General features: G+C 31.3%; 3 protein-coding genes across 3 annotated transcripts in view; all 3 read right to left on the reverse strand.

Annotated features, from left to right (window-relative positions):
• LOC126781668 (uncharacterized) overlaps positions 1-16,017 on the reverse strand; it is a 396,382-nt gene that overhangs the window by 339,304 nt on the left and 41,061 nt on the right. The window lies entirely within an intron of this gene.
• LOC126781746 (uncharacterized) lies at positions 8,239-9,080 on the reverse strand. Its single transcript, XM_050506777.1, has 2 exons — positions 9,002-9,080; positions 8,239-8,930 (listed from the first exon to the last, which is right to left on the reverse strand). Exons 1-2 carry the CDS (start codon positions 9,032-9,034, stop codon positions 8,334-8,336), a joined length of 630 nt encoding a protein of 209 aa, XP_050362734.1. The 5' UTR covers positions 9,035-9,080; the 3' UTR covers positions 8,239-8,333.
• Positions 14,037-15,505, reverse strand: LOC126781747 (uncharacterized). The gene is made up of 2 exons (XM_050506778.1): positions 15,463-15,505; positions 14,037-15,375 (listed from the first exon to the last, which is right to left on the reverse strand). The coding sequence occupies exons 1-2, from the start codon at positions 15,493-15,495 to the stop codon at positions 14,779-14,781; spliced, it is 630 nt and encodes a 209-aa protein (XP_050362735.1). The 5' UTR covers positions 15,496-15,505; the 3' UTR covers positions 14,037-14,778.

Raw genomic sequence — 16,017 nt, forward strand, 5'->3', positions numbered from 1 at the left:
AATGTTACAGGAAACTATTTAAAAGAAATTTAAAAAATGTTGTAAAATATTTATATATGTATATAAATAAATTTCATTTTGTTTATTCTAAAGTACTTCTCGAAATTATGTATTGAATGTTTTTTTTCATTCATTCCAAATTCATCGATCGAAAGTCACGATTTTACTTTAATCGATCACAATCACTTGACCTGTCAGGAATACGTTTGGATGGTTATTTTGAATAAACAAAATGCTTGTATTTTTTTTTTAATTAGTAGCAGCCCGCCCCGACTTTGTCTGGGTTGAACAATTATCTGTCTTAGTAGATATTTTATAGGATTTTTTTTAATACCTTGAATATAATATTATTGCAATAAATTACATATAATAATTGCTAATAATTAAGCTTTCTGTAGGTAGAAGAATTTTTAAAATCAGCTTAGTAGTTTTTGAGTTTACCCATTACAAACAAACATACAAAAAATAAAAACTTATCTCTCTATAATATCAGTATAGATAAAAAAATATTTCTCGTGATACCGGAACATGAAAATGAAGACTTAAGGAATCTTACTAACATCATGACTAAGAAAGTTTGTTGTTCAACTTCAACCAATTCGAGTAACAAGAAAAACGCAGGCGAATTCTTTAATGTTTTTTTTTTGTAAAGATGTAGATGAAGTCTTGAGACACACTATTTATAGACATATTATTATTATGAGACATATTATTTATTTATTTTTAATTTAAGAAATTATAAGAAGACTGATACGCTTTTCACATACAACGAAATGCGCTGGTAACGGATAAAACATACAATAATTTGTTTATTTATATCATAGAGCCGTGATGACCCAGTGATTTTAATCGTGAGTCTTAAGCGAAGATTGCCGATTCAGATCCGGACAAGCAAATTCATCCAAAAGGTACCAACACGCATTGAAACTCCGAACTTTCTCCCAAAAAGTACTTTATATATTATACATATGTATTTAACATTCGACAAGAAAATATTCTTAATTAAAATTATATATTTAAAAAATTAGTAATTTTACATAAAAAATGAGATATACATATATGATCGCTTTTGATATTAAATACATACAAGAAATTGACTACATTTTAATACCACTTGCAGCAAACGTAATCCAAGTTAGTATTCAAGATGTTGGTCAGTTATTCAGTGAAATTGTAAAATTTCGAAGCGCAACGTATTTACTAAACGGCTTTCGCAAACTCATATAATTCCAATCACGTCCTTTATCGAAACTTTTACTGTTGGCTATATATTTGTCAAATGAAATTATGTTATTCCTCGTTACGAAATTAGATTACATCTGCATTTTGGCAGCCTTTACAACCTACATAAAGAAACAAGCACACATACTCGTACATACATAACATTTTCTATGTGTGTGCTCCAGCATTAATATTTATAATTGTACATACTCTTAATTATAGAGGTCTAGTTTCCACTTCACCCGCCTGTTATGGGGCTGTTATTATATGACAAAGATTAAGTCCTAATAGCGTAACTTAGGACTTTTCAGAATGTTCTGGTGGTAGTTTAAAGAAAGATGTAATATTTCTAGCAGTGTCGATAACAGAAGACTTATGAAAAACGTCATCAAGAGTTCTACCTGCTCTGTTGACCTCTTAAATAAAATTAAAAAATATATATCAAAAAACGCAACTTCATAAGCCCATATATATTCACACACGTATGTACAAGAACACTTACACATAACTAAACAACTGTATACAAAAAAAAAACACTGTAATTGTAAAATAATTACACAAATGTCTACGATGAGAAAACCGGAGACGATCATCCAAAAAACGAAATTAACAATTCAAATAAATGTTACTTCATCAATTGCAAAATCGACTGACATCTAACCGAAAAAGGAAAATGCACTTTATTTGGAAAACGTGCACGTGTTTGCTTTGTTATTATTCCATTAGCATATGCCGTAAACAAGGCTATGTGCTTGGAATGTGACCAGCGGTCGAAAGTATTGCGAATATACGCAAAACCGTCGAACTGCTTTGTCATGGCCTAGAAAGCTTATCTCGACGATGTCGGTAAGAGTTGATAACTGGGTAAATTGTAATAAAATTACCTCGTTGGTCTAGTGGATATCTTTTTAGGCTGCAAACGTTAAGGTCCGGGCTACAAATTTCGGATACAGTAAAAAAAGTTTGACTTTCATCTCACTGTTCGTGTTACACCTCCCACTGTGATTCCTTGAGATTTGAGAATCGGCCAGGAGAGCATTATTTAAAAAATATAATAAAAACGAAAAGTAGTTTTATACTTCTTGATTTAAAAAAAGACTTATTACATTACAAAATTTGAAAATAGATTCTAATTAGATTAGAATGTAGAAAGAAAGTCAAAACTGCTCAATTTATTTAGTATCCCTGACGAATTCAAGAGACCCACTGAATTCATAACAATTTATAGTCTGTTACCGTTCGTTACTACCGTTTCCTCTACGTTACGTAAAAACAAGTACTACTATATAATCCATCCTATCTATAAACAACTAATTTATAAACAATGATCATCAAATTGCTTGTAAAGTATATCATATAATATGTAACCGCTATTAATGTTTTAACAAGCAACTATATAAGTAATTGAACTATGAAATAAGTCACATTAAATTGTTAAGAGACTTTAATTCATGCACTCGTTCGTTACTCGTAATTACTATTCGATTACACAACTATGTAACAACATGAATACATGTTTATGCGAGTGACACCTTTCAACTTCACTAGGTACACGGGGCCGCTAAATATCGCATCATCGTTAAACCAATCTCAATCCAAGCATCAAAGCTCTCGATTCTCCGTCTTCCGTTTCCAGTCGGATCCCGATACAATTTTCAGGTCATCGGTGCCTGCCAACATGACATTTATTTTCTTTTACAATTAATAGGCCAGCGTTTGACATATGCTGCCAATCGCATCGCATTTCAGTCTACTAATTTTACAAGTTTAGTACGTCCAGTTTTTCTTTTTGAATTACATATCTCATCTCATCGTATCATTTATATTTTAATTATTTGATTTATGATATAAGCTAGAAATTTTAAGAAATATCCGACATACAACATAATATTATTTACAAAGATTTTACAAAAGAATCCAAGTTCTAAATAAACCGCAAGTCTTTGTCATAATATTTTTATTTGTCAATAGTATCCTGTGTATCCTGTAGTAACATATGCTGTTTCACTGAATTGTTTATCGAGGATTAGAAGGAGGATGTTCACGTCGAGTATACCTCGTCAAATAAAATATGTTCAAATGGATTAGTTCAAATAAACCGAATATATTTTAATTAATTATCTGTAAAAGTTTTTATATCATAGATAACAATAATCAACGGAGTATTAGAACCAAAGCCATGGGAACCGATCACCGGGGTAGTAGAGACACGCGAGTGAAAGCGTATATCACACGATAGCAAATTAAACGGACGAAAGAAAATCATTGAGTTGAAATCGATAAACAAAATTTGGAATAAGTTTTTTTTTACACGGCTGTATTAACGCTAATTAAACAAAAAATATTCGACTAATATGTGGCCAACTGAAAAATATTTTAGATATATTAACTGAAATTATTATTAGCAGAATAAAATAAAAATAAATAAAATGCTTATACAGAAAGTATAATTAAAACCGTATACTTCATTTATTAAAATAAAATCGGTTTAATCGGTTTTATATAAGTTGTATTTTACATTAATAATTTTATTATTTAATTCAATACGATGTTTTTATCGTTTATCGAAGTAATATTAACAAAAAATTAAGAATTTACTTTTTACTATTGCTGTAAAACTATAAAACGTTAAACGTCTGCCTTATAAAAAAACTAAGCTATACATGTCCAGTCTATGAATTTCCCTATGAATTTACGGAAGTAACTATTAAGAATCGTGTATGCTGGTGGCATTGAAAACAATGCCACGATCGGGAGCATTCTCAGACTCTTCCCTGGCAAGTTGTATATAATTATAAGCTAAAATTAAAACAGCACTTATTGCAATTAAAATAAAGTCTATATTTATTTAAACAAAATGTAATATCTAATATAATTGTATGATGACGTATTTAAATAATTAGACTAGACAAATTAGACCTTGACTCCGGGGACGAGAGGTGATGTTATTGTGTTGTTTCATTCATTTTTTACTAGAAAACAATTTTTTTACACGTACGTACGTTATGCGTGTCCGATGTCGTAATAAATATTATTGTGTTCCGGTATTGGTCTATTAATATATTGAACCAGAAACACGGATTAAATTGTCTTTTCGTATGTTTCTAATAACTTTAAACTGGTTTAAGAGTTATATACTTATTTTGTTTCTAATTGAAAATAGTAGGTGTATTAAATATATAATAAAGTTCTACCTTGGAGTGTTTCGTAAGAAATCCGTCGTTTGGGATTTGAGAATATAAAATATCGTATATATGTTGTTACTTCATTATAATAATTATGACCAGTATGCCTCGACAGTAATAGCTGTAGCCTATTTTTTTACAATCACAAGAAGAGTTAAGGAACATAAAAAACTTTGACATTGGATTTCATTATGGATTATGGCGTTTTGAATGTTGGCGAAGTTGTTATCAGAACTTTGGAAGTCAAATAACAATGTATTTTAGTAGCTAAGTAGAAATAGTGGAATAGTGTAGGAAGTATGTAGTTCTAAATAAAAATTTATTAGTTAAGAACCGTATTTAGTGCATATTATAAATCGCCTTAAACATATAGGTAAGCCCAAGGTTTCATTATATTTACTCCTGCTTCGATTTTAATAGCCTATAATTAATAATACATATAACAAAGTCAAGCTTATATATACTAGTCAAAATAACGCATACTATCAAATTTCCTTGCTACTTATTATTGAATTGTATATACTATATCTTTCACAAAGCGCTTTCATTTAATCAGTAGCCTACATAAGTACTAAATTAAACCTTTAGGGAGAGCAAAGCCAGCCAGACTCTCATATTAGTTGCAGTAAATCACTATATCCCTACAGGTTAGAAACTCCGAATAATGAAGCTAACATTTAGAACACTGAATTAAACATTGTACAAAACAATACTCATGTAGTATGAAAAAATAACTTTTTTTATTGAAAAATAGAAATCGGCAGATTTGTTACTAAGTTCGAAATAATCTAAATACATATGGATACTCTATAATGTCCGAAGAATGTCAAAATATGTCAATGTCTTGTTTTGTTAAGTTCAATATTTTATTTAATGATTGTTCCCAAGACAAAATATATTGTATTTACACAGTGGATACTAACTGGCCTCATAACCTTTACGTGTTCCGTAAAAACTTATCAAGTTAATCGTGTTAACGAATCCTCCTATATCGTAACCAGTTTTCCTGATTATGAACATGATAAGGAAACGTTTAAAATGAGAGATAGTGCAGTCGGTGTGGTAGCGATGAACGACAAGAGATCTAGCAGAGTAGAGGATACTAACACTCCGACCACTGTCACCATTGGTGACAAAAAGCAGAAAATAAAAGCAAGACCTTCAGCTGCTTACATTAAAAAAGCACGTGACCATTATTTCCGAAATTATAACGCGACGATGAAACCAAAAAATGACTTGGATACATCCAAAACATCAACAATCATCGACTTGCTCGCGATAAATAAAAATGCAAAAATATACCAATTGAAACGTAATCTTAACATCGCTAGGAAATTAGCATCGAAATTAATCGTTGAATCAAATAAAGATATACTTACAGATAAATATGATTTTTATAGAAATACAAATCGAAGTAGAAGACAAGCTATTGAAAAACGCTTACAATTTCCAAAGATAAATAAACGCCTCATATAAATAGACAAAGCATGACGTGTATTTGTTTATTATAAATGCAAAACCAAGTGAATAATCTAGACGAAGCCCACAAATCTCTTTCGTGTCTTGTCCTTTGAGTTTTTCTATTAAATTCCCTTAACGTAAATCCTAATTCGTTTGAGACATAAACAATGTACATATATGTATATATAATATTTAATATTAATATTTACAAGTAAACCAGGCTATTTTCTGATCGTTTGATGAATTCTGATGTGATATTGTTGATAAAAAACACCATACAAGTAATATAATCAAATACTTATATACTACAGTAATACTTGTTTCTTATGATTGAAATGAAGTCGTAGTTTTTCTTTCTCAAGGTTTTATTTACATATGTTATCAGCAATTAAACTATAATGATAATGTGAATCAAATGACATCACTTTCTTTGCTAAAATAAAATATTCATTACAAAGACTCGACTATCAAGACTCGACACCGTTCAAAAACGATTTTTAGTGATTCTTAGAATGTAAAAAAATATTCACATTTTTTATTTATTTAATTTGAATAAAAACTTTTAAACGAATTAACTAAGTTTATTATTTGGATACATGTAGGCTTTATACTTTTATATGAATTACATTTATATTAATTATTAATTATTTGTATTATTTTTCTGTATTTAAAATTATTATAATTCAATACATTTTATTTAAATAGATATAAACAATGCCCCGTTAGGAAACCCAATTTTTAAAAATTTAAAAACTATTAAACTAACTAATAATAAAATAATAAGTTTTTTTTTCTTTTTTTGTAAACACGAGTAAGGAAAGGAGTAGGAAATAGTTTTTAGGACAAAATAACTAAATATATAAAGAAAAAAACATGAGAGTATGAATAATGTTTTTATTGCACAAAATCAAAATTTTAACCTCTATCTACTTTAAAAAAAATTGTCTTTAAACATTTGAATTACACAAATAGTTGTTGGTACATATTCCTTTAACGGGATCAAATAACGATGCTTGAGGGCAAGTGTAGGAATATGGTGTATAGGTATTATCAAACAATACGCAAAGAGTGTAACTCCTGCAAGCTGTGTCATCTGGATCTGGGAACCTACCAGCTCCATTTTCTGCACAGTTTGCTACGGCATTTGCCTCCCGCAACAAACATGACACGGCTAGAAACTAGAAAAAAACGGTAATTTTAATGTTTATACATTTAGTATTATATTAATTTGACATACTAAGTGTGCTTTAATTAACAGAGTAAAGTAATATTTAAATGACGTGAAAGTGAAGGTAGGTGACCAAAGTAAAGCCGAGGCGGAAATTTTATAGATTTGTTTTAAAAATGCTAGCCAGGAAGTGCACAGGATGATTGCAAACACTAAGTAGGTAATATTATAGTCCTATGGGACATCAAATTGGTTTCAATTTGATTGTACAAAGTCTTAACACAATCTGATGAAAGGCTTAGGAACGCATTCGATACAAACAAATAAACATTAATTTTTATTTATTATTTATTTGTAGCTAATATAATAAATGCGAAAGTAGATTTGTTTGTTTCGCTTTCACGTCGTAACAACTCAAACGATCACCATAAAATTTTGCATACACTATCAGGAGTACACACAAGAACAGAGAGACCGAACACCTGGCAACCCAACACACGCGTGAGAAGTCGCGGGCGGAAACTAGATACAAAATTAAGCCTTAATTCATTTTAAAAAAAAAACATTTTAATTCTTGAATACTCGAAACTCTTACAATCGCAGATAAATGTAAAATGTAAAATACAAAAAAATAAGAGATTTCAATTAAGACTTACGACTAAGAGTCCAGTATAAATGTTCTGCACCATAGTGAAAGATAGAATATTCGGGAATCCTTCGTCGCTTAGTCTTTTATACTAAAAACCACTTGAAGTTGACAGACTCATTAAACAATTACGAGGATTACCCTTAATAATTCTAGCAATAAATTGATACCATACTAATCTGTTTTTATAATTACATTTCAACAACACTCGAGTTTCCTATCATAAAGGATGTTTTAATTTTATTGCCGTTAGACGGTACCTATAACATCTGCATGTACCATTTCATTTGTACAAGCCCGTCTGAATAAACACCATCTACTCATCAATATTCTACCCGCCAAACGTTAGATGCTTTGCTTCAATTTGAAGTGATCGTCATTGTAATTTCAGACGCAAGGGATTTAACATCTTAATTATTTCATTGCCAATCTCTATAAATCGTGTGTTTACTTACCATGTGACCCATTTGCATCCCTGCTTTTGTATTACAAATAAAATAAATTTAAAAAAAACGTCTCATGAAATAAGTGTCTAAATAGTGGCAATAAAAATATAATAATGCTCAATATTTTATTTCCGAAAGACAAAATTACATAAATTTTTAATAAAAATTATCGAAAAGTTAATCAATTCAATTTGTTGTTTTATCAATCATGTTGGACACGTATAACTTGTTGTACAAACATTTGTATTAGGATTGAACACCGATGTCGACGGACAAGTGTAAAGGTACTCCGCGTATGTTCCATTGGCTGCTAATACACAAAGATAATAGTTTTTACAAGTGGTGACCGCGGGATCAGCAAATCTACCAGCGGCGTTACAAGCAAATCCACAAACATAGTCTGTTTCACATAGAGTAGAATTTGGATTATAAAATGAACCAGGCGGACAAGTTATAGGAAATTCAGTAAAAGCTCCATTCTCTGCCAAACACTGTATGTAGCTTGAACAGTTTGTTGAAGCAGGATCTGATATGAACCCTTCCGCGGTGCATGCTGAAGTGGTTGTGTCAGCGGGAGCAGTAAAGTTGCACACGTAGTTCGTCGTGCATTGCGAGGTTGCGGGGTTGAACAGCGATGTGGTTGGGCAGACGTAGTTGTATGACAAATATTGTCCGGCGGCGGTATTCACCGCGACGCACAGGGTGTAGTTCTTACAAGTTGCGTCATTCGGTTCTGCAAAACGACCAGCACCAGTTGTTGTGCAGTTCACTTGTGCATTTACTTGCCATGCCAGGCAGAGAACCTGAATAAACAAAAATATAACTCAATCTCGAAAACAATTTTTTTTGTTTTTAATGTTTTAGTTATACTTACAAGAATTACAGCAATGTAGAGCTTAGCGTCCATTTTAGGATCTCCATAAATCCAGGAAATAATACGCCTTATATACTTGATAGAGTTTATATGACAATAAGCGTATAAGATTAACTAAAGAACTTTCAACAACACTTCAAATTGAGTGCTATATAATTTCTGTGAAAGGATTTGTAATTTTACTTACTAATTAGGTATTGTCAGTGTTTTTGTATCTCTACTAAAACGTTTTTTATTGTTTTATTAGTAATATCATACGATCAGCCTTTGATTACTATAAGCAGTTGACTTGAAATATACAATTAGGTAGGTACCACCCACTCATCAGATATTCTACCGCAAAACAGCAGTAATTAGTATTGTTGTGTTCCGGTTTGAAGGGTGAGTGAGCCAGTGTAATTACAGGCACAAGGGACATAACATCTTAGTTCCCAAGGTTGGTGGCGCATTGGTGATGTAAGCGATGGTTAACATTTCTTACAATGCCAAAGTCTAAGGGCGTTTGGTGACCACTTAGCATCAGGTGGCCCATATGCTCGTCCGCCTTCCTATTCTATAAAAAAAAAAAAATTAGTTTTATTTTTATTAACAAGTAGGCGGTCGGGCAAATGACGGTCACCTGATGGAAGGTGATCACCACCTCCCGTAAAAAAATTATTCATAGCTTCATTTTAGATTCATATTGTATCTTATTAACAAAACTTACACTATGACCTGTAACATATTTAAATTATGATATACTATAGCGACATTCGTTGCAACCTTAAAACGTTTTAATATTTTATTGATTATGTATATAACTAAAATAATTCAAGTCTTACATTAGAATTTTTTAATTTATCAATTTTTGACTTAAATATATACATAGTGTATATTAATATAAAAATATATTTATACAAAGAATTGTATAAAATGTTACAAAACGAATTCGTGGCTTAATTTCTTCTTAATATAATAAATACGAACGTTTGTTTATTTGTATCTCAATCACGCTCGATCAGCTTATCTAATTCAATAAAAATTGTCATAGAATTCAATTTAGTCATGGTAGAAGGTATAGAGATTTTTTATTAAAGTGGAACCGACCGTGGAACCGGTAGTAAAAAAAAGTCTAAACATATTATCGAAATAAAAGTACAGCACTATTACTACAATAAGGCTTAGGTGGTGATAGCTAGTCTCAGTTTCCGTTTATATCTCGTGTCTGATATAAGAAATGTTGAAAACTTCGTGATTTTAGAAAATTACAAGACATTTACGAAACGATGCCAGATTATAAAATGTTTATACGGATATTTATTCTGCTTGTAGTGAGTATCGAGTTTGTTTATTTTTTTACAAGGTTCCTTAGTTTCATATAATCAAAGCAATTAAGAAGTAATTGCTAAATAATAAAAAATAAAAAAACAACATAAATGATCTGTTTTTTTTCGGTTAAGAGTATATTAAAATAGGCCTCTCCCAAGGAGGCCTATGTTCAGCAGTGGACAATGATTGGCTGTTGATTGATATATTAAAATCCCATTTGTCATTACCGAGGAACTTGCTCTGACACTGAATGCTCTACTAGAGGCAGATTCCCTGACAATTCGTATTCAGACTGTCGTACATAGCCTTTATAAAAGACTGAAGACATTCTGCCAAAAACAAAGTTATTCTTCGGAAGGGCGATTAGAGATTTACAGGGGTGGCTCAGAGCCGTTTATCTAACAACCCCCATTCACTCGATAACCCGTATCCCATTTTCTGACCACCGCCGATTCAGACATCGGTTGGGGTGCGGTCCTGGACAGCATGAAAATGTCAGGTTCCAGGGCACCTCAGCATAGACTGTGGCATTACAACAAAAAAGAGATGTTCGCAGTGCTGTCAGCAGTGAGAAGTCACGCGAAGAGTCTCAGAAACTCGCATTTTCTTTTACAGACGGACAACAAAACGATCATTGCGTACATTCGCAAGGAAGGAGGGACTCACTTGATAGGTCTCCTGTCTCTAACATTTAAACTCTCTAGACAAATGGAACATAGTTCTGTCAGCACAGTATCTTCCAGGCAGGTACAAATCCATATCAGAAAGGCAGTCAAGGTTAAGAGATGGTTAACTTAGTGTAAGCACCACTGAATTTTCATGTGCTTAATTTGTGTTTATAATTCATCTCGTGCTTGACGGTGAAGAAAAACATCGTGAGGAAACCTGCATGTGTCTAATTGCATTGAAATCCTGCCACATGTGTATTACATATACATGTATATATACATGTACATGCTTTGTTTTCTTTCGGCATATAATAACCGTTTTATTGTTATGAAAAACGTTTATATTTTCTGATCGCTTGATGTGATATTGTTGATAAAAAATACAATACAAGTAATATAATCAAATACTTATATACTACATTTTTCTTTCCCAAGGTTTTATTTACGTACGCTATCAGTAATTAAGCTTTAATGGTAATGTGAATCAAATGACATCACTTTCTTTGCTAAAATAAAATATTCATTACGAAGACTCGTCTATCAAGACTCGACTCCATTTAAAAACCATTGTTAGTGATTCTTAGAATGTAAAAAATATTCACATTTTTTATTTATTTAATTTGAATAAAAACATAAACGAATTAATTAAATTTATTATTTGAATTACATTTATCAATTATAAGAAGCACTCAATCGATTATAAAACTTCATAGTATAATAAATGTTTATACAGCGAATTTACTAATGCTCATACCCACCTCACTTAATCTTATGCAACGAAAGCAAGAAAAGTATGAGACTAATTTAACATTTTTCATAAGTCCTCCATACTTCATTTCTAATATTCGATTTTAATATAATGGCAGAATCAAATAATATAAATAACATTGATAACTTTGAATTAACAGACTTAAAATGTTGTGATCCGGAATATTGTAATACCTTAATTTTGAACCCTAATGCTTATCTTAAAATATTGCAACATAACATCGGAAGCGTAAATAAAAACTTTGACAGCTTAAATGTCTTACTATCGAGATTCAATTTCAACATTGACATAATTATTTTATCTGAATGCTGACTTTCTAACGTCATTAATCTCCCCAACGTCCCTGGATACACGTGTTTTAGCACTTTAATAAACTACAATCAAAACGATGGGGTCATTGTTATTTTAAATAATAATATATAATATTTTAAAATAGAAGAACCTAACATGCAGAAGGCTAATTGCCTCACAATAAAAATAAATAAAGACACGGTGATAATTGCCATATACATACCTCCTAGTTTCCGCCTCTTAAATAATTTCATTGAATCTCTCCACAACTTGCTCGTGCAGCTCTCATCATACAAAAACATAATATTAATGGGAGATATCAATATTAATATTGCTGACCTTACCTGACTGATCAGGATCTTTAAATTCTCTTGAAGTCTTGTCATTTTTTGGTTTAATCCCGGCATATTACACACCTACTAGAGCCAACAGTTGCTTAGACCATATAATATTTAAACTATCTTTTACCTTCATCTTAAAAACAGAAATAACAGATCACGAACCTATTCTTTTATGTATGAATAAAAACACCAATAGTATTTATAAAAAATTAAAATACTAATATAAATTAAATTTTGACAAATTAAAAGATGGTTGTAAAAATTTAGATTTTAGTGAGATATATAATATAAATAACAATCCAGATCAGTGCATGAACATATTTATTAACCTTACACAAAACATTATTTTGAAAAACACAATTACCAATAGACTTCCTCGAAGTAAAATAATTAAAAAACCCTGGATCAACAAAGGTTTGCTGAAATGCATAAGAACTAGGAATAGAATACTACAAATAAAAGAAAGAGGTAAATAATGAGACGAGACGATAATCGCTCCCAGCAGGTTAAAATAGGTGACGTTATCAGCAATGAGAGATCTGTCACTTATGGAATTCCGCAAGGTAGCATTTTAGGCCCAACTCTATTTCTTTGCTATATAAATGAACTCTGTAACCTAAAATAATAAAAAAATAAAATAAAAATAAAAAAATAAAAGCTAAGAAATGGTAAAATAATATCATATGCAGATGATACCACTCTTACATTTCACGGTAAAACATGGAATGAAGTATTTGAATTTGCACAAGAAGGTTTTAATACGGTTAATCACTGGATGGCTTTTAACATCCTCACTTTGAATCCAAGTAAAACTCAATACATAATTTTTCAATACGCAACTCACCTAATAATACAATATCACATCAATTAGTAGTTCATTCATATAATTTTCAAAAATATGAGACATATCGCTGACTGGACCCTCATCAGGACTGTTTATATATCGTTATGTCAATCTTTAATAGCATACTGTATAACTATATGGGGTGGTTCTAACAAAACGCATATAATTAAAGTTGAAAGAGCTCAAAGAATGATACTTAAAGTAGCTCTCTCTAAATCACGTATATTTCCTACTGTAGACCTATATAGGAAAGCAAATGTTCTAGCAGTCAGAAAACTTTACATTTTGAACATCATTTTAAAAAAACACTCCAGGATTAAGGCCTCACTGATTGATATAGCTGACTCTAGAATATCTTATAAAGTATGTAAATCTGTAATTAATAATAATAACAATAATAACATCCTGGGACATTTTTCACACACGGCCAACTGATCCCAAATTAAGCTTATACAAAGCTTGTGCTATGGAAACCAGACAACTGATATACTACATATACTACTTTTCTTTTGTGAATACATACTTATATAGATAATTACACCCAGACTCAGGACAAACAGACATGTTCATGCACACAAATGTCTGTCCTAGGTGGGAATCGAACCCACAACCTTCGGCGTAAAAGGCAAGTATCTACCAACTACGGAAACCAGCTCGTCAAAACTTTTTTTGCCCAAAAATTCTTTGATTTTAAAGCAGCAAGGCTTTACAATAAATTAAATAAATTTACTCTCTATTTCAAATTTACTAAAATTCGCATGTAATAGGAAATTAACTGACTGGCTTCTAAAACTTGACTATGAAGAGACAGAAAAATTATTAATTTAATATATTAATAATAAACAAGCAATTGTAGTAAAAAAGTTATCTACAAACCCATAGCAAATACACAAATACCCTCAAATATATATACACATACATACACGACACACAGACACATACACACACACGCACACCCACACACCCAACACATGCGCTCACACGCACATATTCACAAACATGCCTTATCTTCTTATTTCTATTAGCATAACTTATTACTAGATATTATATTGTTAGCTAAAAGCTTTAGTGTTTCTCCTGTTTTCTATAAAATTAAACAAATAAATAGTTCCTTACTCAAGAGGGGGAGCCAGGAGACCCTTAGCACAGGGCAACCTAGTTTGGGCTCCTGTCTCCCACATATAACTGTATTTATATATATTACAAAAAAAATGAAAACATTATTGTCTGTGGGAGAGAATAAATAAATTTATTATTATTATTATTCATATTAATTATGTGTATTATTTTTCTGTATTTAAGATTATTATAATTCAATATTTAAACACATAAAAAAATCCCCGTTTGGGTATCCCTTAAAAATCTAATTTAAAAAGCCTATTATTAAAACTAATCTAAAATATTTAGGCTGTAAAAGATAATTACATGTTTTATTTTTCTTTTTTTGTAAACACCACTAAGGAAAGGCGTAGGAAATAGTTTTAGGACAAAAGAGCTAAACCATTAATAAAGAAAGAAACAAGATAGATAATCAATTCAATTTGTTGTTTTATCAATCATGTTGGACATGTATAACTTGTTGTACAAATACTTGTATTAGGATTGAACACCGATGTCGACGGACAAGTGTAAAGGTACTCCGCGTATGTTCCATTGGCTGCTAATACACAAAGATAATAGTTTTTATAAGTGGTGTCCGCGGGATCTGCAAAAAAACCAGCGGCGGTACAAGTAAATCTACAAACATAGTCTGCTTCACATAGAGCAGAATTTGGATTATAAAATGAATCAGGCGGACAAGTTATAGGTAATTCAGTAAAAGCTCCATTCTCTGACAAACACTGTATGTAGGTTGAACAGTTTGTTGAAGTAGGATCTGATGTGAATCCTTCCGCGGTGCATGCTGATGTGGTTGTGTCAGCGGGAGCGGTGAAGTTGCACACGTAGTTCGACGCACATTGCGAGGTTGTGGGGTTGAACAGCGATGTGGTTGGGCAGAAAAAGTTGTATGACAAATATTGTCCGGCGGCGGTGTTCACCGCGACGCACAGGGTGTAGTTCTTACAAGTTGCGTCATTCGGTTCTGCAAAACGACCAGCACCAGTTGTTGTGCAGTTTACTTGTGCATTTACTTGCCATGACAGGCAGAGAACCTGAATAAACAAAAATATAACTCAATCTTGAAAACAATCTGTGTTTTCGATCAGAAACATAAATTTTAATGTTTTAGTTATACTTACGAAAATTACGGCAATGTAGAGCTTAGCGTCCATTTTAGTGATATCCATAAATCCAGGAAATAATACGCCTTATATACTTGATAGAGTTTATATGACAATAAGCGTATAAGATTAACTAAAGAACTTTCAACAACACTTCAAATTGAGTGCTATATAGTTTCTGCGAAAGGATTTGAAATTTTACTTATCAATTAGGTATTGTCAGTGTTTTTGTATCTCTACTAAAACTTTTATTTACTATTAATTTATTAGTTATATCGTACGATCAGACTTTGATTACTGTAAGCAATTGAGTTGAAGTATACAATTTAGTTTTATTTTCATTAATGTGATCACCACCTCCCGTAAAAATTGGAGCTCAAAGAATTATTAAACATTGCTTACATTGTCAATACACCACCAACCTAGTCAACTATCCGAATTAAAACATCTGAACAGATTTGGATGCTCCGTTTAATTTATTATTGAAATACATGTTTCCCACCGTCTAAACTAACAAATGTTATTTCCCATGAATTTATTTGCTTAATTATGTTTTCCAGTAATCCAACGACA

The sequence above is a fragment of the Nymphalis io genome, chromosome 4 (assembly GCF_905147045.1).
Source record: "Nymphalis io chromosome 4, ilAglIoxx1.1, whole genome shotgun sequence".
Lineage (NCBI taxonomy): Eukaryota > Metazoa > Arthropoda > Insecta > Lepidoptera > Nymphalidae > Nymphalis > Nymphalis io.